Source organism: Xyrauchen texanus, chromosome 37, assembly GCF_025860055.1.
Source record: "Xyrauchen texanus isolate HMW12.3.18 chromosome 37, RBS_HiC_50CHRs, whole genome shotgun sequence".
NCBI lineage: Eukaryota > Metazoa > Chordata > Actinopteri > Cypriniformes > Catostomidae > Xyrauchen > Xyrauchen texanus.
The window spans coordinates 24,621,042-24,645,487 of NC_068312.1; the positions used below are offsets into that span (position 1 = coordinate 24,621,042).

Below are 24,446 nucleotides of genomic sequence, written 5' to 3' on the forward strand. Positions count from 1 at the left end.
ACAGGCCGTCGACCGCCTCGGGCTCGAGTGGTCACCGCCCCCTGAGCAGGCTCCCAACAGACTCCACGCCACACCTTTGCCCGCCCTCCGCGAGATGGCGGTCTAAGCTGGTGCTCCCGTCTAAGGCCTGCAGAACTACTTCCGCCTGTGTTGGCCGCATCTGCTCTGCATTCCATGGCCGTCTTACAGACAGAGGCTGTTTCAGATCTGACTAGCCGACTTGGGAGAAGCTGAACGCACTACGCGCCACTCTCTGTCCGGTCTCTTCGGTTCCGCGGTGAGTGGCATTGTTGACCGTTTCTCGAAGCCCAAGCCATGAATCTCTTTCTGCCTCGTCGCGCTAGCTCCTCTACAGGCCGCCCACGTGACCAGCCTCCTGCACGAGCCTCTTCACAGCGCCCAGCTCAACAAGCCAGACTTCTCAGCGTCGACAGGGCGGCCGCCCTCGATCAGGCTCAGACAGCCGCCGCGAGACCGCCGCCCCCTGCAGGCCTCGGCCTAAGATTGTACTGAAACCTGAGCAACCGAAGTCCTCCTAGCGTTGTTGAGAAAATGACGGCTCAGTCCCGCCACGCCGGACCACCGTCAAAGCTTAGCCCCTGTCAGTCCCCTTCTCTCAGGCTACTGCAGTGGTGGATTCAGCAGCCAACAAGCCAGTAATACTACCCGTTTGCTCTGCACTCAAACGCCGTTTTCACGGCGACCCAAAGAAATCTTGTAAAGAGTAAACATGCCTTATGTGTAGAAAATGTGCCCACAATCCAGTGCTCACCCCTACACACAAGCATTACACATCCCGTGTCCCTATCAGAGCACACTCACATAAGCGGTTCACGACCCGCTCGAGTGTTGGAGTTAATAACGCGCCCACGAGCCCGTCTGCGCATCCCTCCTCTGCCCGCTCTGTCACCACGGCCAGCTGTATGTAAGTCCCGTACGCCCCCTGTCAGTCCCCTTCTCTCAGGCTACTGCTGTGGTGGATTCAGCAGCCAACAAGCCAGTAATACTACCCGTTTGCCTGCACTCAAACGCTGTTTTCACGGCGACCCAAAGAAATCTTGTAAAGAGTAAACATGCCTTATGTGTAGAAAATGTGCCCACAATCCAGTGCTCACCCCTACACACAAGCATTACACATCCCGTGTCCCTATCAGAGCACACTCACATAAGCGGTTCACGACCGGCTCGAGTGTTGGAGTTAATAACGCGCCCACGAGCCCGTCGGCGTGCCCTCCTCTGCCCGCTCTGTCACACGGCCAGCTGTATGTAAGTCCCGTACGCCCCCTGTCAGTCCCCTTCTCTCAGGCTACTGCAGTGGTGGATTCAGCAGCCAACAAGCCAGTAATACTACCCGTTTGCCTGCACTCAAACGCCGTTTTCACGGCGACCCAAAGAAATCTTGTAAAGAGTAAACATGCCTTATGTGTAGAAAATGTGCCCACAATTCAGTGTTCACCCCTACACACAAGCATTACACGTCCCGTGTCCCTATCAGAGCACACTCACATAAAGCGGTTACGACCCGCTCGAGTGTTAGGGTTAATAAACGCACCCACGAATCCGTGCGCTTGCCCATTCTCTGGCCGCTCTGTCACACGACCAGCCTTATGTGTAGAAAATGTGCCCACAATCTAGTGTTCACCTCTACACACAAGCATTACACGTTCCGTGTCCCCATCAGAGCACACTCAAAAGCGGTTACGAACCGCTCGAGTGTTAGAGTCAATAAATGCGCTCACGAATACGTCGCGGCGCCCATTCTCTGCCCGCTCTGTCACACGGCCAGCAAACACTTCTCTGTATGTAAGTCCCGTGTCCGTGGCTATGCTTGCGCATCACTTAACAGGCGTGACTCTTTCCCCATTCACCTCAATCGGGAAGTCACTCACAGAACAGCCTGTCCTGCTGTCTGCGAGCAGTCCAGCATAAGCACAGTAAGCGCGCTCACACATTCTGTTCAGCGCGCTGTGTGCAGCAATCAGAGCGATTTGGCCATTCACCCTCTAACATTACGCTTCAAAGCGTAGGAAGATATTCCAGGGATATCCGAATGGGTGTTAAGCACAATAAAACAGGGCTATTTGCTACAGTTCGATCGCCGTCTTCCTTGCTTCAGAGCGTGGCTCGAAACTACTTTGAACACAGAAGCAGCGTGCATGCTTCGTTCAGAAATAGCAAACCTTCTGTGCAAAAGGGCCATAGAGAGAGTGCCGCCTCCCCTGAGCGAGTCGGGGTTTTACAGCCGTTATTTTCTTGTCCCCAAGAAAGACGGCGGCCTCAGACCAATATTAGATCTCAGGGTTTTGAACAAAGCGCTTGCAAAAAGACCGTTAAAAATGCTTTCAACCAGCAAACTCCTCGCGCATGTGCGCCAGGGGGACTGGTTTATTTCTCTCGATCTGAAAAATGCATACTTTCAGATTCAGATAAATCCCGTCACAGGCCATTCTTGAGATTCGCCTTCAACGGCCAGGTTTATCAATACACCGTCCTTCCGTTCGGCCTGTCCTTAGCACCCGTACTTTCACGAAGTGCATGGGCCTGGCGCTCGCACCCCTGCGGAGTCAGGGTTTCGCAATTCTGAACTATTTGGACGATTGGCTGATTTTGGCACAATCACATACGGAGCTTCTGTCTCACAGGACAGTTCTCCTCAGTCATCTGAACAGTTTGGGCCTTGCAGTCAATTGGACCAAGAGCTCACTACAGCCCAGTCAGGCAATTTCCTTCCTTGGAATAGAACTAGACTCAGTGGCAATGGCGGCTCGCTTATCTACACAGCCGCGCCGTGTGCAACGACTAGCCGTGTCATTTCAGATGAACAGCCTCACACCTCTGAAGAAATTTCAGAGAGTGCTAGGCTACATGGCCTCAGCCGCAGCAGTACTTCAGCTGGGTTTACTGCACATCGCCCGCTTCAGCATTGGCTAAACACCAGCGTCTCGCTGGGCTTGGGCCACAGGCCGCCAGCCCATCAAGGTGACTCAGACCTGTATTTCAGCTCTGCAGCCCTGGACAGTGGCCGAATGGTATCAGCGGGAGTGACAATGGGAGCTGTATCTCGCCGAAAAGTCATCTCGACAGACGGCGTCCAACACGGGTTGGGGTGCGGTCTCGCGAGGGCTCTCCGGTTTTAGACTTATGGTCAGTTCAGGAAAAGCTCCTTCACATAAATTGTCTGGAAATGATAGCGGTCGAGTACGGCGCTCGTCGCTTTCTCCCGGTCATTCAGGGTCACCACGTCCTGGTCCGTTCGGACAACAGATCTGTGGTATCCTACCTAAACCGTCAGGGCGGTGTCAGATCCAGGAACCTCTTCCATCTGATCGAAACGCATACTGAGTTGGTCCCAGTGCCACCTGCGCTCGCTGAGGGCGACGCGCGTGCCAGGCCACCTGAACGACGGCCCGGACAGACTGTCCAGAGACAATATTCCCCCAGGGAATGGTCCCTGCACGCTCAAACAGTCCAGGCGTTATGGCACCTATTCGGCAGAGCAGAGATAGACCTCTTTGCGTCCAAAGAGAACTCTCATTGCCCAATATTTTTCTCGAGCGAGGACGCGCTGGCCCAGGACTGGCCCAGGCGCCCGCTTTACGCCTTCCCTCCCGTCTCGCTATTGCCACAGGTAATGCAGAGGATCAGGAAACGGCGTCACTCGGTGCTCCTCATAGCCCGCGTTGGGAGAATCAGACATGGTTCCCTGAGCTTACGCAGCTGTCACTGACAGCGCCGTGGCCCATCCCAGTGAGAGCAGATTTCCTCTCTCAAGCTCAGCGGCACAATCTGGCATCCCCACCCAGAGCGCTGGCGCTGCATGCGTGGGTGATCAACGACTACCCGTCGCTCTGCCAGAAGGAGTAATAAACACCATCATACACGCTAGAGCCCCTTCCACGAGAAGACTCTATGCGTCAAAATGGTCAGAGTTCTCAAAATGGTGCACCGACCGAAACCTGGACCCGCGGACATGTGGGGTGTCAGTCGCTGCTCAGTATTTCTACAAGAGCTGCTGGATAAGGGCAGATCCCCATCCACGCTCAAAGTGTATGTGGTGGCCGTTGCGGCGTTCAGCTGAACCCCTGCACGGCCAGTCATGGGGTAAAAGCGAGCTGGTCATCCGGCTTCCTCAGGGGAGCTAGAAGGATGAACCCCTGCGCCCCATCGGTTCCTATCTGGGATCTTTCTATAGTTCTCGAAACTATGAAAGCCCCCTTTCGAACCACTTCAATCCGTGGATTTGAAATACCTTTCACTCAAAACCGTTTTCTGACTGCCCTGTCATCAGTCAAGCGTGTGGGAGACCTTCACGCGCTGTCTGTCAGCGCTGCGTGTCTTGAGTTTGGACCAAGTGACTCTAAGGTCATTTTAAAGCCTAGACACGGCTATGTTCCCAAGGTGATCGGTACTCCTTTCAGAGCACAGGTCATTTCCCGATCGGCGCTGCCAGCATCCGATAGCTGACGCGGCGCCAATCTCCTTTGCCCGGTCAGAGCACTGAGATTGTATACTGCACGCTCCGCCGCTTTCAGGCGCTCTGAGCAGCTTTTCGTTTCGTTCGAGGGCGTGCCAAAGGTCTCGCCGCCTCGAAACAGACACTATCTAGATGGATAGTGGACGCTATTGCTGCTGCATACGGCGTCAAAAGACCTGCCATGCCCGTTGGGCATTAGGGCTCACTCCACTAGAGGCATGGCATCCTCGTGGGCATGGTCCAGCGGGATTTCCATTCACGACATATGTGTGGCAGCGGGATGGACTTCCCCTCCACCTTTGTCAGATTTTACAATATGGAAGTGCCCGCTCTGCAGGCAAAACTACTAGCGGTTTAATACGCTACAGCTCCCCTGGTGAGCTGCACTGATGGGACACATTCCACACAGACCGGCACCGCCACTCTGTCGTTCCCTTCCCACTATGTGCTTATGTATTACACAATCAATGACCCGCATTCTTGCCAGCCAAATATTATTTCCCCACTCATAAGGGCTCCCCGGGTCCCCCTTAATTCCCTGGGGCTCATACAGTGGATGCTTGGCGCGCACGGCGTTGACAATGGGTTCCGTAGCGTAAGCTAGCTTACGCATATCTGAGAGAACCTCTCGTAAGAGAACGTATCGGTTACCTAACGTAACCTCGGTTCTCTCTAGATGAGGAACGAGTATTGCGTAGCCGGCCGTGCTTCAGCGCCACGGCGACTTTTCGCTTCAATCAATGAAAACCAGGGTTCCAGCCTACGAACTACGCTTATATGCACTCTAGTCACGGCCATTTTGGCGGGCTTTGTTGCAGTGAGCGCGGGCGCCTCTCATTGGATCGCGAGTTAGCCCAAGCTCATCTATAGGCTGCAGCAGTTGCCGCAGAGCAACCTATGAGCTCGCTAGCTAGCCCGCTCAAGGTCTGCAGCTGCCGCACTGCGTTGACAATGGATACAAAAATTAAGGATAATTTTTTGGCTTCAATATCTCAGAAAAGATGAATCTTTCCCGTAGCGTAAGCTAGCTTACGCAATACTCGTTCCCTCATCTAGAGAGAACCGAGGTTACGTTAGGTAACCGATACGTTTTCAAGTCAGTTTCAAACATCAGTTAACAGTTCCAAAAGTTCTTCATTCAGCAGTGAATTTGGGGACACATATAGAGAGGCATGTTGTATAAGAACAATTATTTCCCTGAAAGTTTGTTTGGGTTGAGAAAATAAATGATTATTCAATGTTCTATAGATCCATGCTTTCTCAAAAATGATTACTTTTTGAATGTTACATTGAAATGGCAAAAGTGGTCATAGAGAACTGCAAAGTTCCAACTTACAGAAATAGACCCAGAGTTATAGATCACCTGGGACTCTTGTACTCTTTTCCCCCTTGACCCCCTCAGAGCCAATCATATTAGAGGTAGTGGGAAATGGACCTCTTGTTTCCTGGACTATCAGCTACATCTTGAAAGTTCTCACGGTTTTTCATCAGATAGCTTCCAGAAAATAATGGAAAAAGAATCTAAATAGAAAAAGAATTATTTGTAGAATGTTACAAACCTTAAAAAAATAAGTTATTACTTCTGTTGTATTTTACACACTGATTTTATTGTTCTGGTATTTTATTTTTCTCTCTTGCAGATCTACGTTAGAGAAAACCCATCACAATTAATTGGACAACATTATCCTACTGCTCAAAAGAGAAAAAGAAAGAAAAAAATACACAATGGAACTTCAGAAACTAACAAACGGTCACCACCAAGACTTTCAACATCTTGAGGAGGGGTATGAATTTTTGATCAGTAGTGTTTTTTTTAACCTTAATTCTATAATGAAGTATAAGAATTGTGTAAAAATTATGGATTGTCATTTTCAATAAGAATCAGAAAGCTTCCTGTGTTGCTGCACATGTTATTACCGCTTTATTTTCTATTGACCTGGAGAAGCATGCAGAAGCATGCTAAAATCTTTCAAGCAAAACACACATTTTTACCTTTCCCACTGTTACTGTACACCATATGTATCTCACAGGAATGTCTATAAGCAGCTCTGACTATTTGAAGTGAATGTTTGAGTACGGAAACTTTAAATTAACCTGTAAGGAAAATGAGAACATAGCAACATAACTAAAAAAATTTGTTCAAGGAGCATCAAATCTTGCAGTGTACCACAGAATAGCATTTATCTCATTGATTAGCCCAAAGAAATACCCTTGGATTTATGTTCAAATTAATATATTTCATACAGGTTGAACATATCAATTGTGTTAATTGTTAAACAACGATACTTTAAATGATATAGTCCTTCTCACATTATATTTCATGGAAACATGACGCAAGGTTTACTATGATAAGCTGTGTATGGGATTGTAAATCTCAGGCACATCACTTTTTATAATTTTAATCAGCCTTTAAACCTAATGGTTTAAAATGGCAACCTTTTACACAAAACTTGGACAGGGCTCCTTTTGTCCAATTAATTTTATGAACATGATCTCCTGACGTACTATTGCCTATATATATCCAAGGTGGCTGCTACATTAACAAAAATGACTGTGTGTTTCTGTAACTATTTGTTACATTCAAACTGCACCTACTTTACTTACATGTCAGCATAATTTTTTTTTTATTATTTTTATTTTAGTAGCATTATTGGTCTTATAATTGCTGCATTGCAAGTATTGTGACATTTTTAAGCAAGCTATTTTTTTTTCTGACACCAAGAGAGTCACCTGAACGAGAGGAGTTTTTACCACACAAGAGTGATGGAGGAAAACCCCCTCAGTTTACAGATGTGAGTGCAGAAACCAAGATCCAATTCAACTCATATTCATAAAGCATCTGGGGCCCTTTTTTAAGAGTGCTAGTGCTAAGCACTGGTCTATGCCATAAGTCATAAGTGTAAAGTCAGTGGGCATGGCCATGAAGTTTTGTTATTTTTGTGCAAGAATGCGCTAAGGATAGGCACAAGTTGGTTTGATATGTGCAATGCTATAATGGGCTGAGTCAAGTGCAATTTAACTCATAGGTTTTTCTCCGTATATTGCAGTGTCTGCGTCCTGTTATATAGTCCATTCCGTAAAGCACCAGCAATATAAACAAAGACACCACATTCATAAATATCAGCAATGTAAATATAAATAAAATAAAAAAATATGGACACGCCTCTTATTTGCTTAGAAAAAGCTACTCTTGTCAGGATTTTGATGTACGCTCTGTTAAATTATAGGGAATGGAAGTATTCTACTGACACACAAATCATGACTAGTATTAATAGTGAATGTATCGGCATGCACTTCACTTCTACTGGTCGATTTTGAATTTTAAAAATTAAATTAATTTATTGAAACACACAAATAATTAAACCAAAAATATTTCTAAATTCAATTGACTCTTTAAACAAAACAAAAATATAATCAAAATAACTAAATGAATTCATATACCAAATCCAAACATTTTATGGCCCACTTCCGCTTTGTGTTGGCTCGAAAATTGCACTTAGAATTAGCATGAGCGCAAAAATTAGAAATTAGCCCCTGGTCTCTCTTCTAATTCTCATCAAATTGTTTAAATATATATACATTGACAGCCAAAAGTTTGGAATAATGTACAGATTTAGCTGTTTCCGAAGGAAATTGGTACTTTAATTCACCAAAGGGGCATTCAGCTGATCACAAAGTATATTCAGGACATTACTGATTTAAAAAACAGCACCATCAATATTTGAAACAAATATGTATTTTTATATATTTTGATCAAATCTAGTCATGCCTTATTCCCAGCAGCCATCACTCCAACACCTTATCCTTGAGTAATCGTGCTAAATTGCTAATTTGGAACTAGAAAATCACTTGCCATTATATCAAACATAGTTGAAAGCTATTTGGCTTGTTAATTGAAGCTTATCATTGTCTTTGTGTTTGTTTTTGAGTTGCAGCAGTATGCAATAGACTGGCATGTCTTAAGGTCAATATTAGGTCAAAAATGGCAAAAAAGAAACAGCTTTTTCTAGAAACTCATCAGTCAATCATAGTTTTGAGGAATGAAGGATACAATGCTTGAAATTGCCAAAACACGGAAGATTTCATACAAAGGTGGACACTACAGTCTTCAAAGACAAGGACAACTGGCTCCAACAAGGACAGCAAGATATGTGGAAGGCCAGATGTACAACTAAAGAAGAGGATAAGTACATCAGAGTCTAGTTTGAGAAATAGGCATCTCACATGTCCTCAAATGAGAGCTTCATTCTATCCGCTCAACACCAGTTTCATGTACAACAGTAAAGAGAAGACTTGGGGGTGCAGGCCTTATGGAAGAATTGCAAAGAAAAAGCCACTTTTGAAACAGAAAATCAAAAAGAAAAGGTTAACGTGGCCAAAGAAGCACAGACACTGGACAACAGATAATTGGAAAAGAGTGTTATGGATCTTAACCCATTGAGCTTTGTGGGATCAGATAGACTGTAAGGTGCGTGAGAAGTGCCCGACAAGACAGCCACATCTATGGCAAGTGCTACAGGAAGTGTGGGGTGAAATGTCACCTGAGTATCTTGAGAAATTGACAGCCTTCAATGTCTAGGATTTGCAAAGCTGTCATTGCTGAACATGGAGGATTTTTGATGAGAACACTTTGAAGTAGTTTAAGAAGTTCTGAACATTTTCATCAAGTTGTAATAGTAATTATTATTAATGTCCTGACTATAAATTGTGATCAGTTGAATGCCATTTTGGTGAATAAAAATATAAATTTCTTTCCATAAGAGCAAAATCTGTACATTATTCCAAACTTTTGTCCGCCAGTGTATGTGGCATTTTTTATTTTACTTTGCATCTCATTTCTTCTCTGACTGTGTTTCTGGTAGTTTGAAGGAAAGACCTCGTTTGGGATGTCTGTCTTCAACCTTAGCAATGCCATCATGGGTAGTGGGATTCTGGGACTGTCCTATGCCATGTCCAACACTGGTATCATCCTCTTCCTGTGAGTATCCCAGAATGCATCTCAAAACCTCGCTCAAAGTCACATCAAGAGCCTCCATGTTAATGATCAAAACTACAGTCTCAGTTGATTTGCGTGAACGACGTGAATGCAACACTGTAACAATGAGGACTGAATTTAGGTTAGAATCCATTTCCCATCTATATACCATCACCGATATCCTAAGAACTTTCAATGTGTCCATATCAACCCCTCCATTCCTCTAGATGGAACAATCATGTGGTAACATCTAAATTAATTTAGGGTTGAATCGAACTCTAAATGAGAAGCATTCTATGACCAATCCAACAGGAAACCTTTACTCTTGGAGAGCCACCTTACATGATTCACTGTATTCAGTAGATGGAATTTGCATGGTTCTTGGATAACTCACATTAGAATTGTAGAACAGTTTCACATTTCACAAATTCCTCCACAGCTGTGGTAAGATTTTGTAGGGGTTTGTGGGATCATGAGATGATTTAGCAGATTATAACTCTGGAGACTCTGCTCTATAATTTAGTAATTAGTAAAAATGTAATAAAGATCACTGTAGCAATGACTACTCCAAGGGTGAATGCTGCCTTCAAGTGTACTTAGGAAACTCAGACCTCCAAGTCGGGCATTCGTTACAACGACATGTCATGCATTCATGTGGGAAACAAAATACGGAAGAAGCCAAACTTAAACAATTATGCAATGAAGGCAAAATCGCTTTTTCTGGTGTACCGGTAAATAGGCATTAGTGAATAAACTTATATGATTTATTAATGCATGGTATCTAATATATTATTAATTAATTTGCTTAAAACAAACCATGAAGTGTGAGTTATTAGTTGACTGTCATATGAAATAAATTATAGAAGTTGAAATAATTTTGCAAAATCATTGCTTTTCATAATCTTTCATATTGGCAAGCCCCTTCCAACACCCCAACTCGGAAACTCATGAATCATCTAGAATTCTGAGTTTCCCACTCATTAATAAGACTTCGCAGTGTAATTCATGTGCTCGGAACTCTTAATTACGATATTTCCGACTCCACTTGAAGGGCACCTTAGTTTAAATTAATTTGCAGAGTTAATTTAATGAAAAACATATCCAGGCAGTCAAATCAAAATTGGCTTACAACAGCAAAAAATAAACAAGCAATTCAGACCCATAACCAAGAAAAAAAGCCAAATTGGATATAAGACAAGGAACAATTCTTTCGTAGGGCACTTTGTCATGCTGTGAGATCGCTTCCAACTGAATTTTCAGTAAAAAAGACTTAAAAGTGAGTTCCGAATGACCCTAGTTTTTGAGCCCCACATCTTTTAGCCCTCCAAAGCTCTCACAGTGGATGGTAAAGTCTTCAAAGAGGAATGATTACTTCTAAATGGAATGCCCCATGTAAATAGAAAAGGGTAATTATAAGCAGATGACATGGATCATAGTTAATGATGTGAAAGGGATATTCTATTTTAAATTGTGGCATGCTGTCAATTACCCTCAGTTAAATGAAATGAATGTAAAATTATGTCTGAAGCATGTTATATATTCTTACTGTTACCAATGAAACACGTCATTATCTTACTGGAAATTGAGGGTGAAGATAGTGAAGACATAGTGATGATATACAAAGTCCTCGAATGACATATAAGTGTCAAATATAGCTCTAATACTTGCAAGGTTCCTTTTAGTTTAGTGCCCATTAAAGATTCAATTTAAAAAATTTCTGGCCAACCAACATTGTGTAATCTTTGGTCATAACATGGTTCAGAACAGTAGGTTCCAGATATTCTTTGCAGTTTTCAACTATGAAGGGAATGTACATCAGATGCATCTTCATGCATCTGCTTGTCTCATGTCATATGACAGACATGATCTTGTTCAGTCATGTACAGTATCTCATGTTAAAAGCATTGTGTTTTCTCCTTACTTTCCACAGGGTTTTGTTGACCAGCATTGCTGTCCTGTCATCATACTCTGTCCATCTTCTACTGAGGAGTGCAGGAGTTGTGGGTAAGGCCCATTCAGGAGATTTGCTTCTTCAAGACTTTTAGTCATGTGTATTCGTTTTAGGGCTTTCTATATGCTTGTGTTCACCTAAAAGTTTACTTTTTTAAGTTTAAGCAAATAAACACATTAAAAATACTGTCTCACTCTTTTGGGAAAACTGACCTGAAACTATAAATAGGACAAACCTTTCAGTATGTTCCACCCCAGCTTCCAATTTCAGTAGGAAATACATCAACACAGGAGAGAAAACGGGGTCTTTTTTAAATGTCTGTTATAAAAAGATGCTTTGTAGATTTTGATTTATAGTTCTGTGTTAACAAACTGTTCATTGCATTCTTTTGATGTCATTTCATTGATTTAAACAGTTTGCTGGTTTTGTATATGAAGATGTGTTTGGGTTCATCATACTGAATGATTAATCTCTAACCTGTGATATTTTCTGAACAGGCATTCGCGCTTATGAACAACTTGGTAAACGAGCATTTGGACACCCAGGGAAAATTTTGGCAGCTGTTGTCATAACAATGCATAACATTGGTGGTGAGTTGACAACTGGTCAATGCTGATATAATTTCAAAACTATTACAAGATTAATTGCAGTTTCAGCTATTTCAAGAGCATTGTAGGCTAAAAAGGGAAAATGTGCCTTTAATGTATTACTTTAAAAAAAATTCTACAAAAAAATATTTTGACTCCTTTTTGACACTTCTTAAAAAAAAAAAAAAAAAAAAAAGCAAGGTTACAAGCACTTACACTTACAATCAGGGGCGAAAATTTTATCAAAATGTTGGGGGGGACAATAAACATAACAATTCTCAAGAGCAATTTTTCAAGGGGACACCAAGGGGTTTTTTGTTGTTGCCCCATTTGCATTTGTATTATTTTATTTCTTAAACAATTATTTTAAGAATATATCATTATATTATTTACAATACACATATTTTAATGATATATCCTGACTCCCCCCCCCCGACCCCTCCGTGATTTCCGCCTATGCTTACAATGGAATAATATTAAAGGCAGAAATGGAAACTTTTTACAGATTGACCCCTTTCACTTCTACTGTAAGTGCCCCACTGTAACCCAGATTTTTGCTTCTTTTAAAAGGAAGGAGGGACAAGTTGAAATACATTTTTGTGGTAATAAACATTATGCCCCAAATGCTATTGCTTGACCTTAACTTACTGAACCCGAAATATTAATTTAATGCTACTACATGACAAAAACACTTTTTATTGTGTTTAAAGCCTGTAACAGGTATAATTACACTGATTATAGGCTATCATACTAGATTAGAATGAAATATTTTCTTGCCGTAAATTGGTCTAGCAGGTTTCAGTAGGAACCACAAACAAAATCAGGCTTCATATTATCATATATCAGAGATCATATTTATTATAAAGCTCTTGTAATACTGTAAGTAATGTGGTTTCACGAGGAATGGTGTATGGTTACTTGCTTGACCTCAAATGGAACGTTAGCGGTGCAATGATACATAACATTCCGTCTTTGACCATGTAAAACATTTTTATTGTCCTGCCAGATGTATTGCAATATGTTTGTGTTCCTTTTAGAAATGTGTTCCTTTTAGAAACGTTAGAAATAGAGCCACGCAGATGGCATTGTTGTCAAGGTTTACCTTAGGCTATAGGTCACATAAGTCCATGTCTGTTGCATATTACACTACAATATCTGCTACAGTATAAATTGTTGCAGTGTGAAAGTTTCTCTAATGCATACTAAACACTGGTTATTCAACTACAGCTCATTGGAGTATGTTAGAAGGGGGAAGGCAAGACGACAAAACATGTCTGATGTAGCTTATCTGTCTATCTGTTTCTTTCAGCTATGTCTAGCTACCTCTTCATTGTTAAGTATGAATTACCTCTGGTTATTCAGACTTTTCTTGGTCTTCAGCACAGCACTGGGTGAGAAACATAATCATCTGCTTTGTCTCATGTTTGCTTAATGATACTAATTTAATCTACTCAGATGAATCTATCTTTGAAATCTGGGTCTTTCAAGGTAACTATTACAAAACCACAGTTTTACTGACTCCTTGGTACTGTTGGCTGAAATGCCCGCTTTATGTTTACACCAGTAGACTCACAGAATGGAATTCTCATTGTGTATTTGTTGCTGGACATTATCCAGAACTCCGGAGCATTCCAAATTCAATTCAGTTCAATTCAAAAACTTTATTTTTCTGTTAGAAATTTACGTGTGAAAGCTGATATCTGAAGCCTGAGTTTTTGGTAAAAAAAAAAAAAAACTGAAACCGAAGTTTCTTATTGTATTTAAACTACATGTAAAAGCCTCAAGTTGAGTATTGTGTTTGGAAAAAAAATGCAAAAACACATGTTTGAAAGGTATTGCAAATGTATTTAGAAATTCAAACAAATTCAGGCTCACACACAATTTTTTTTAAGATGAACCAATCACGTGAACAATAACGTAACTAACCTAAATGGCCAATGAAAAAGCAGCGGTCGTTCACGCACTCAATTAGGCAATATATACTAGGCTTCAAATTTGAATAGCCTACAAACGGTCATTTGATTTCAAATGACGAACAAAGACGACAACAGCTCGGCCACCTGAACTGAACCGAAGAAAAAACGACGTCAAAAACAGCCACTTTTTTTAATTAATTACGGTCATTAGTGTGAGCCCTGAGCACTAATTATGCGCCTAATTATGTATTCCGCGTTATGTACAGAAAAAGCCGGTGAAAGCGCGCCTCTATTTTGCGCTGAAAATTCTCCGCCTCTTAAAAGCATGTGTAACTTAGGAAGCGGCTCTCCTGGCATATCCTCCTAGAGAAGTGGCAGCAGTAATCCGAGCAAGACGAAGACATAGGCTAAGGAGAAGAGCTGAAAAGATTTTTGCGCAGGCCGCCTGTTGAATACCTCTGAGTAACGCCTCCCATTTGTGCCTGAGCGCCCCCCTCTCTGCTGCCTCGTTCACACCGCCCCCCAACAATGTCCAAACACCCCCGTTGAGAAACGCTGAGTCCTAAACTAATGTCAACACATTCGCCATGTAAAAATCAGAGCTGGTAATAAAAAACAGATAAATAAGTAAAACTGTAAAAAGAAAAAAAAAAGTCTAATTTAGTGTCTTTAAAGTGCTAGTGCGATGTGCGCTTCAAATCCTCAAACATTTGTGGAACTGATTATTTAACCTTATTCATTCTGGTATTTCTGTAATGTTTTTGTTTTTTTAAGTGAGTGGTTCCTGAATGGCAACTATCTGATCATCATTGTGTCCATCTGCATCATCTTTCCACTTGCCCTCATGAGACAGCTTGGTAAGCGTACTGATGTGTTCGTATTCGTAATCCACATTCTTATTTTTGCTTGTTCCATTACCATTATTCTTAAATTAAAATAGAGGTAAATGCCTTGTAAAAGGAAACAAATTCAGATCTGATAGGTTCACACTCACATTTAAAGAGATAGTTGACAAAATTTTAATTCTGTCATAATTTTGTCACCCTCGTGTTGATCCAAACCTTACTTTCTTGTGTAGAACACAAAAGATAAATAAAGAATCAATAGTTTTTTATATGAATCCTGAAATGACATCCTAAATGAATGCAAACAAAATGGACAGTGAGCTGGTGTCCAAATTATGTCTGTTGTATGTTGTAGGGTACCTGGGCTACACCAGTGGCTTCTCTCTGACATGTATGGTTTTCTTCCTGATCTCAGTAAGTGATGTTAGAGATATACAATATATTGACCTGATGCTGTTATATGTGCACTTGTTCTATAAATATAGATAATGTCCATTTGGAAATAAAATATTTTAAACAGAGCTGCTAAATTTACCAAAAATACTGACACAATAATTTAATTTTGAAGAAAGTAATTTTGTCTGTAATTTTATACTGCTTTGAAAAAAGACACAAAAAACTGATCTTAGCAATGCTAAGATCATGGTTTAATCCCCTGGGTACACAGAGATCTTGTATCTACTGAAAAAGTTGCTTTGAACAAAAGTGTTTGCCAAATGCATGAATTTAAATAAAGCAACATGTATGTACAATTGTATTTTTATAGGAGCACTGAATTTTAAATATCAAGAGAATATAATGTACAGTAAGTGTGCCTAGAGCAGCTATTCACAAGTCTTTTACTGTCAGGAATCTGCACAACCACATCTATATTTGTTTGTTTCCTGCCTTAATTCATGCCTGTGTCTCTTACTCCTTGGAAGGATATATCTCACTCTTTTTCCTCCCTGTCTCTTTCTCTCTCTTGCATACTGTCATTCAAACATAAAATTTCATTTTTGTCTCTCATACTCAAACTCTTTATCTCTGTGATCCCCAGGTCATCTATAAGAAGTTCAACATCCCTTGTCCTTTTGATGGTTTCAGTAACCACACCGCTGACAACATATCTATTGATGGAGAATGTGAAACCAAATACTTCACCATCAACCAGCAGGTCAGGAAATGTGTTTACCACTGCAAATCTTCATGAAATGCAACCCAAGTTTTAGAGCTATTTTCACAATAGCTTTTCATGGAAGGCTATAGAGGCAAATAGTCTGTATGTAAATGGAAATAATGTTTCTAGTAGTTTCATTATGATGACATAAGTGTGAATGTTGCTGGCTGGTTTGCTCACTGCATAAGATCAGACAGAGCCTGGTGTAATTTCAGTAACTGTTTGTCTTGCAGACAGCCTACACAGTCCCAATCTTGGCTTTCGCTTTTGTATGCCACCCTGAGGTGCTGCCAATCTACACTGAACTGCGCAAGTATGTTAAGAACATCACGATCACTCATAATATTGGTGGTCATTATTTTTTTATTATTATTATTATTCTTTTTACAGATACTGATTTTCTCATTTAAAATTAATTTACTTTATGCAAAATATTAAATATTGGGTTATACTGTATACGTGTGTTACCTTGACAAGCTACTTTAGAATGTATTTTAAATCTGTAATTTGAATACACTAACAGTTGATGTGAAGTAAGACATTGGCTATAAGCATTTACTAGTTCCTTGACATGTTCTGATTGAACAGAAAGTGTCTCTGTGTCTTTGTTGAAAAAAGGGAAATATGAGTCAAAAGTAAATCTCCTTTATGGTTGTTGTTTTGACACTTCTAGTCCCACAAAGAGACGCATGCAGGCCATTGCCAACGTGTCCATCCTGGGGATGTTTGTCATGTATCTGCTCACTGCCGTCTTTGGCTACCTCACCTTTTATTGTAAGCACTCTGGATTTTTTGTAAAAAAGAATAATGCCCTATGCTGCATATCAGCCCTAAAATTGACCTAATTTCAACTGCTAACAATACTATATACCACCAAAAAGCCAATACTTTCCTTAATTAAAAGGAAGGAATAATTACCTTATTTGGTTAAGTGTAATATTTTGAGCTGTCAACTGAGAAGTGATTGGCATCACATGCTAACGCTATCTTGGTTACAGGCTTTATGTGTCATGCTTGTTTTCCTCCAAAATTGTTTCACAATTTGGGGTATATTTAGCTTAAATAATAAAACCTAAACCTCTTCACTTAAGCAGTGTCTACATGCCAACGTTGAAATAGTAGTTAATCTCAATAAATGTTAATCTTTCTGTTTGAAAACCAGTAAGCACAGAGGCAGAACTTCTTCACACTTATAGTAAGGTGGATCCTCTGGACACTCTCATCCTATGTGTGCGTCTGGCTGTGCTGGTGGCCGTCACTCTAACAGTTCCCGTTGTGCTCTTCCCGGTAGGTTATATGCAGCTATCTGACTGACTTTCTGGCTTTTCTATTTCTGCCAAAACAAAGCTATTCCACATCAAGCTGAGAGATGCAGTAAACAAATTTGGGATTGATAACAAATAAAATGATTAAATGATGTTGATAATTTTGATTTGTCTCGTTCTTCTTTCAGATTCGCAGAGCCCTTCTGCAGCTACTGTTCCCTGATAAGCCCTTTCACTGGGTGCGTCACATCACCATTGCCGTGTGTCTCCTCTTTGTTGTCAACCTGCTCGTCATATTTGTGCCCAACATTCGTGATATATTTGGTATCATTGGTGAGTAAATAATGGGAATTATAAGGTTACATTTGTTAACATTAGTAAACGCAATAAACAATATAGTTTTTATATTATTTATCTTTGTTAAAGAAATAGCAAATTTTCTCATCATTTACTCACACTTATGGCATCTCAGGTGTGTATGACTTTCTTTCATCTGATGAACTCAAATTAAGATTTTTAAAAGAATTTCTGAACTCTTTTGGTCCATACAATGCAAATGAATGGGTGCCAAATTTTGGAGTAATCCATAAGACTCCAGTGGTTAAATCAATATCTTCAGAAGCATTCTATTTCATTGTTCCAGACTTCCAGAGATGGTTAAAACATAGCGGAAGGAGTCGCACATCATATCAAGAAACTCACATTGATTTTGTCACACGTGACCCTGACAGATGACGTTATGGTAGGTCTCTTTGTAAATCTCGCTCGAGCATGCACAGCTCTTGCGTGACCTTCGGATTTAATCATCAGATTTTCACTTCGGAATTATACATCAATATTCAACGGATTCAGACATTAGCCTGAAGTGTTGGACCGCGTGGATCAAGCGCTAGAGGACCCATTGGTTATCCAGGGATTTTCATTAGCAGCATTTACTAAACAGCGTTATTGAGGTAAGTGTTTTATCAGGAACTCTGTGGTTAACCATGGTTCTTACTGATACCACTCTGTAACATTAACCATTGTTTTTATACGGTTACGATATATTGCCTGACCAGAGCATCGTTCTGTGTAATGTGCGGTTACCGTGACAACTGTGGTAATGCCCTTACTCACTAACAGCAGCTCTTTGTTGCTGTATGTATTATTAATATCTTGGCATTTCATTATTAACTCATTGGTTGACCAGAGTTCTCCATTTATTATATAGGTGAGCAATGGCTGCCTCATGCTCCCTCTGTTCATGCCCAATGGATCTTATGGATGGCCATATCCAATATCCTACCTGTCTAGGAACTGAACACCTCAGATCCCTGCTCTGAGTATAGTTTAATGCCTTTGGAGGTAAGGCAGCATCAACTTGCTAAGTTGGACCCTGATTTTCAGAACATTTCAAGCAGGACCACAACTCAACACACTGGTGAAAGCGTCCAGCTAGCACGGCTGAAGGGCCTTCAAAGAAAAAACAGACCTCCTCTGCTATATTATGTCACCAAACGACTGAGCTTACAAACACAGTTCAGGGCATTCGAGCTGGACATTGTGTCCCTATCAGCTTTTGGACTCATTGGTTACAGTTGAGTAGGACCATTATCCCTTTTTGGATGATACGCTATCTTAACATTCCCAGTCTCAGCATTCCCATAGTGATGGCTCAGAACTCTGCGGTACTGGACCTTCAGTAGTGTTTTCACCTCAAGACACGCTTAAGATGGAACTAGCTAGGCTGAATTTGGGCCCACCTTCTACTGTGTTGGGCCCTTCGAACCTCTTGCGCCATCCAGTCTCCCGGCCAGAGGATTTCCTAATGCCAAGCTGTCATGATTTCTCTGAGGTAGTTTTTTCTGCCTTTCGATCAGCCCCCCCTTTTTATATATCTTCCTTGATGGTGTCTCCAGACGAGGCACTTAGACAAAATCTCCGCTGCCCCAACCCGGAATTCAGGCGCACTGATCACCTGCTGGTCAGGACCTATAATGCAAACTCAGGCTTGAGTCAGGAAGGGAATTCCATCGCCCACCTGTTACTTGCACTTCATTCCACCATGACTGCTGCCCCACCTGACAGCTCTGCCTTAGAGTTGCTTGATGCTTCCTTATAGGCTTTGGGGTCAGTTGCAGTGACTCATTCCTGGTCACTGCAACAGTGTGACGAATTCACTCTCCCGTTTTGGTCTGAGGCTTGGGGAATGGTGTCTACACAGAGCGGTTGTCAAGTCAATTTGGGACAGGCTCATCCTAGTAGCCCCATCTTGGCTAACAATGCCTTGGTTCAGCCTTCTGTTAGCTCTCATAACTGGTCCACCACAACCATTGCAGGTTCAGAGGGATCTATTTTCACAGATGAATGGAGCACTTTGGCACCCTTCCCTGGACAGGTTGAAGCTGTGTTTCTGACCCCTGGGGTTGAACAGATGCTCTCACAATGTTCGGCTGGAGTGAGAAACACTGTCATGAATGTCAGAGCTCCATCAACACATCTGATGTATGCCAGTGAGTAGAAACTCCTTGTTTCATGGTGTACAGAATGGGCTCTTTATCCAGTTGACTGTGCTATCAGCTCAGTGTTGTACTTCCTGCAGCACTTACTGGACACTGGAAGTTCCCCAGCCATGCTAAGTGTGTTCGTGGCAGATAAATCAGCTCATCAGAACCCTGTAGGGGAGCAAATAAACTAGTGGTGACATTTCTTAAGGAAGCTATGCACCTTAACCCACCGGTGTGCATAGCACACACTCAGTGGGACCTGCAGGTGGTACTTGATAGCCTGTGTTCAGCACCTTATGAGCCTATTGAGCAGGCTCATATTAATAGTTTTCCTATGAAGACTGCTTTTCTCTTGGCTATAAAACCTACGAGAAGGTTCAGTGAGCTACATGCCCTCTCAGTAAGTCCACAATGTATCAGGTGGGGGCCCGAAGATAACCAGGTTACACTCTGGCCGAACCCAGCTTTTCAACCCAAGGTATTGTCAGCCCAGTTCACGAACCACCCTGTTCAGTGGTATTTCGACATGATGACAATGCCTCCTGTGTAGCCCTGTGTCCAGTACGAATGCTGCGACAATATCTGTCAAAGATAGCTTCATGGCGTACCACTGATCAGTAGTTTATTCATTTTGGTGCCTGTCGGAAAGATGCACCTTTGTCCAAGGAACGTCTAGCTTATTGGGTGGTGGCCACCATTTCCACTGCATATCATTGACCGTACAGTTCCAACATCTGTTAGGTGCCATTCAACTCATATTGTGGCTACTTCATGGGCAGCACTGCATTGCGTTCCCCTCTCTGACATATGGCACATGGTCACATGGGTGTCACCCTGTACATTCACAAGATATAGACTAAATGTGGCCTCTGTTCCTTCAGTCAGCTCTGCTGTACTTCCGGGCACAGTCTAGGTTGAATACTGCATATTGTCCTTGTGACTCGGCTGTATTCGTCTTCCAATATGTTATAACCATCTCTGGCAGTCTGGAACAATGAAATAGAACATTAGTTATTTTTGTCACCATGGTTCTATGAATAGTTGAACACCGCCAGAGTCTCTGGTCACTGTTGGAATGACTACAGAGGCCGACCATGATGGACGGAAATGGATATAGCTTCCTACAGGTCATCAGTCGGGGTCACATGTGACAAAATCAATGGGAGTTTGCCGATATGGTGCATGAGAGCAGGACTCCTTCCACTATGTTTTATCTGTCTCTGGCAGTCCTCCACTATACAGAGAACCAAGGTTACACCAGTAACCAACAATATGATAGTTGTGGGTGAGAAACAGATCACTTTCACATTCCTCTTCTTGTGATTTGGTTATTCACATTCTTCATGTATACCACCCTCAGGGCAGGGAGAAGAATTTCAAGCATAAAAGGACTTAAATATTAATCTGTTTTTCACCCACACCTATGATATCACTTCTGAAGATATGTATTAAAACACTGGAGTTGTATGGATTACTTTTATTTTGCCTTTATGAGCTTTTTGGTACGTCAATATTTTGGCACCAATTCATGTGCATTCTATGGACCTACACAGCTGAAATACACTTCTCAAAATCATAATTTGTGTTCTGCTGAAGAAAAAAAGTGAGTTAGTAAATGATGAGAGAATTTTCATTTTTGGGTGAACTATCCCTTTAACACTCCATAAAAATAAAAATGTTCATGGTTAATTCAGGTTAGTCCATAGTGAATTAGCTAATGTTAAAGGAATGTTCCGATTCAATACAAGTTAAGTTCAATTGCAGCATTTGTGCCCAAGTTGATAATGAAGATTATCACAAAAATCTAGGTTACAGTGAGGCACTTACAATGGAAGTGAATGAGGATAATGAAAGTTAATGTGGCCAATTTTTGGAGGATCTAAACACAGAAATTTGAAGCTTAAATTTGATAAAAGCACTTACATTCATTCTTGTGTTAAAACACATGCATTATTTGAGTTGTAAAGCTGTTTAAATTGTAATTTTTAGTCATTTTAGGGTTTGCTGACATTACATCGTCATGGTAAGTTGTAAAATTGGATAAAACTTTAAACAGAAAGGTTAGTAAGTGATTTCATTGCATACAAATAATTTTTACACCCATATCCTTTATATCTTGTGGATATACGTTTGAAAAAGTGAGTATTTTAGCATTCAAAAATTGGCCACATTCACTTCCAGATTTTTTCTTTTTTTTTAAAGAAAAGAAGGAATGAGTCAAAATTTATTTTTGTGGAAAATAAACATTATGCCACAAATGCTGTCGATTGAGCTTAACGTGTTTGAACTCGGAACATTCCTTTAGCATGTACAGCACATTATGAAAAAAATGTGTTGAAATGAACATTTACTTAGATTAATAAATACTTAAAAAGCATTGTTAGTTCATGTTAACTAATGGTGGTATGTGACTTTCTCTAAAATTTAAATCTCACACTCCAGAATGTACTAACAGTATGATATCAATATATTTCTAATATTTCAAGTATTGTTAAAGAGTTTTCATTAGCAAGTATATAAAATTAGTTTTTGCTTATTCAATAGGTGCGACTTCTGCCCCAAGTTTGATCTTCATCCTCCCAGGTCTCTTTTATATCCGTATCGTTTCCACTGAGCAAGAGCCAATGAACTCCAGGCCAAAAATTCAGGTAAGTCTTAAAACCTATTCTACGATTTCTCCACACGTTAAAGAATAAAAAAGAGTAAAAAAAAATTAAAAATCAAGGGAGAATATGATTATAATATACTATATATTGTAGATACTACAATATATAGAATTCATGAAGTATTCAGACCCCTTTCATTTTTTTTCACATCAATCTACAATCCATACCCCATAATGACAAAGCAAAAATCTGATTTTTGATAATTTTGCAAAGTTATTATTTTATTTCAAATAAATAATTGAGATATCACATTGACGTAAGTATTCCGACCCTTTGCTATGACACTTGAAATTTAGCTCAGGTGAATCCCATTTCTCTGGATCATCATTCAGATGTTCCTACACTTTGATTGGAAAATTAAATTGATTGGACATGATTTGGAAAGGAACACAACTGTTTGTATATGGTCTCACAGCTTGATATCAGAGCAAAACCCAAGCCATGAGGTCAAAGGAGCTGCCTGCAGAGCTCAGAGACAGTATTGTGTCAAGGCACAGATCTGGGGAAGGCTACAAATATTTTTTTTGGTTGCATTGAAGGTTCCCAGGAGCACAGTGGCCTCCATAATTCTTACATGGAAGAAGTTTGGAAACACCAGGACTCTTCGTAGAACTCTCCTCCTGTCCAAACTTAGTAATAGTGGGAGAAGGGCCTTGGCAAGAGAGGTGACCAAGAACTCAATGGTCACTCTGGTTGAGCTCCAGATATCATGTTTGGAGATGGTAGAAGCTTGCAGAAAGACAACCATCACTGCAACACTTCACCGATCTGGGCTTTATGACAGAGTGGCCAGATGGAATCCTCTCCTCAGTGAAAGACACAAGAAAGCCTGCTTAGAATTTGCAAAAAAGCACCCAAAGGACTCTTAGACTGCGAGAAACAAGAATCTCTTATCTGATGAAACAAAGATTGAACTGTTTGGCCTCAATTCCAAGTGTCATGTCTAGAAGAAACCAGGCACTGCTCATATCCTGTGCAATACCATCCAAACGGTGAAGCATGGTGGTGGTAGCGTTTGCTGTGGGGGTGTTTTTCAGCGGCAGGGACTGGGGTAATTGTCAGGGTTGAAGGAATGCAGAACTGAATGCAGCAAAATACAGAGATATCCTTAATGAAAACCTGGTCCAACGTGCTCAGGACCTCAGACTGTGCTGAAGGTTCATCTTCAACAGGACAATGACCCTAAGCACACAGCCAAGACAACACAAGAGTGGCTTAGGTACAACTCTGTGAATGTCCTTGAGTGGCCCAGCCAGAGTCCAGACTTGAACCCAATCGAACATCTCTGGAAAGACCTGAAAATGGCTGTCCACCGATGGCCCCCATCCAACTTAACAGAGTTTGAGAGGATCTGCAGAGAAGAATGGCAGAAAATACCCAAACCCAGACATGAGTGGGGTCCGACGGCCACATGCACTCCCCTTCTCTGTCTGCGGCATGTTGGGCGGCGGCGTCCATGGCGACTTGTCTTCCCTGGCCCACGGCAGGTGAGAGGGGAAAGCAGCCCGTCCTCTAGCCCGTCGGCCGCGACGTGCACTGTTCTCCCCCAGCGACACATCTAACTAGCGCCCGGGGTCCAAGGAGCGGGTCTGGAGACGTATCTAATTTGTCCCGCTCTGGTCCTGGTCGTGTGAGTATGCCAGTGTGTGCACGCATTGAGATTTGAAGCTGGCTCCTCGAGAACAGGTACACTCTGCGTTTTAAAGATGACTCTGCGGTCGTTCTGCCACAATACTTATATAAATATTTTAGTTTTTTCTTTTTAATAAATTTGTTATTAAAAAAAGTTATCAAAAATCTGGTTTTTGCTTTGTAATTATGGGGTATGGAGTGGAGATTTATGTGAAAAAAATAAATAATTGAAAGTATTTTAGCATTAGGCATAACATAACAAAATGTGAAGAAATTAAGGGGTCTGAATACTTTATGAATGCACTGTATATAGTAAGGTAATAGATCACACAAAAATGAAAATTCTTTAATTATTTACTCACCCTAATGTCGTTTTAAACCTGTATGAGTTTCCTCTTTAGAACACAAAAGAAAAAAAAAAAATTCACATTTTATTTTTTTAGTCTTACAATGAAAGTGAATATTGACTTTGGGCTGTGACATTTCAAGC

General features: G+C 41.4%; 1 protein-coding gene across 1 annotated transcript in view; it reads left to right on the forward strand.

Moving 5' to 3' along the window:
- LOC127630629 (sodium-coupled neutral amino acid transporter 3-like) overlaps positions 1 to 24,446 on the forward strand; it is a 38,800-nt gene that overhangs the window by 13,923 nt on the left and 431 nt on the right. Inside the window, exons 2-15 of the mRNA XM_052108256.1 lie at positions 6,115 to 6,258; positions 7,197 to 7,266; positions 9,337 to 9,452; positions 11,380 to 11,453; positions 11,898 to 11,990; positions 13,297 to 13,378; positions 14,678 to 14,760; positions 15,104 to 15,162; positions 15,788 to 15,904; positions 16,141 to 16,220; positions 16,581 to 16,681; positions 17,070 to 17,194; positions 17,361 to 17,505; positions 22,203 to 22,306. Of these exons, the coding sequence (XP_051964216.1) occupies positions 6,200 to 6,258; positions 7,197 to 7,266; positions 9,337 to 9,452; positions 11,380 to 11,453; positions 11,898 to 11,990; positions 13,297 to 13,378; positions 14,678 to 14,760; positions 15,104 to 15,162; positions 15,788 to 15,904; positions 16,141 to 16,220; positions 16,581 to 16,681; positions 17,070 to 17,194; positions 17,361 to 17,505; positions 22,203 to 22,306 (1,308 nt within the window). The 5' untranslated portion in view covers positions 6,115 to 6,199. The remainder of the gene's footprint in view (positions 1 to 6,114; positions 6,259 to 7,196; positions 7,267 to 9,336; positions 9,453 to 11,379; positions 11,454 to 11,897; positions 11,991 to 13,296; positions 13,379 to 14,677; positions 14,761 to 15,103; positions 15,163 to 15,787; positions 15,905 to 16,140; positions 16,221 to 16,580; positions 16,682 to 17,069; positions 17,195 to 17,360; positions 17,506 to 22,202; positions 22,307 to 24,446) is intronic.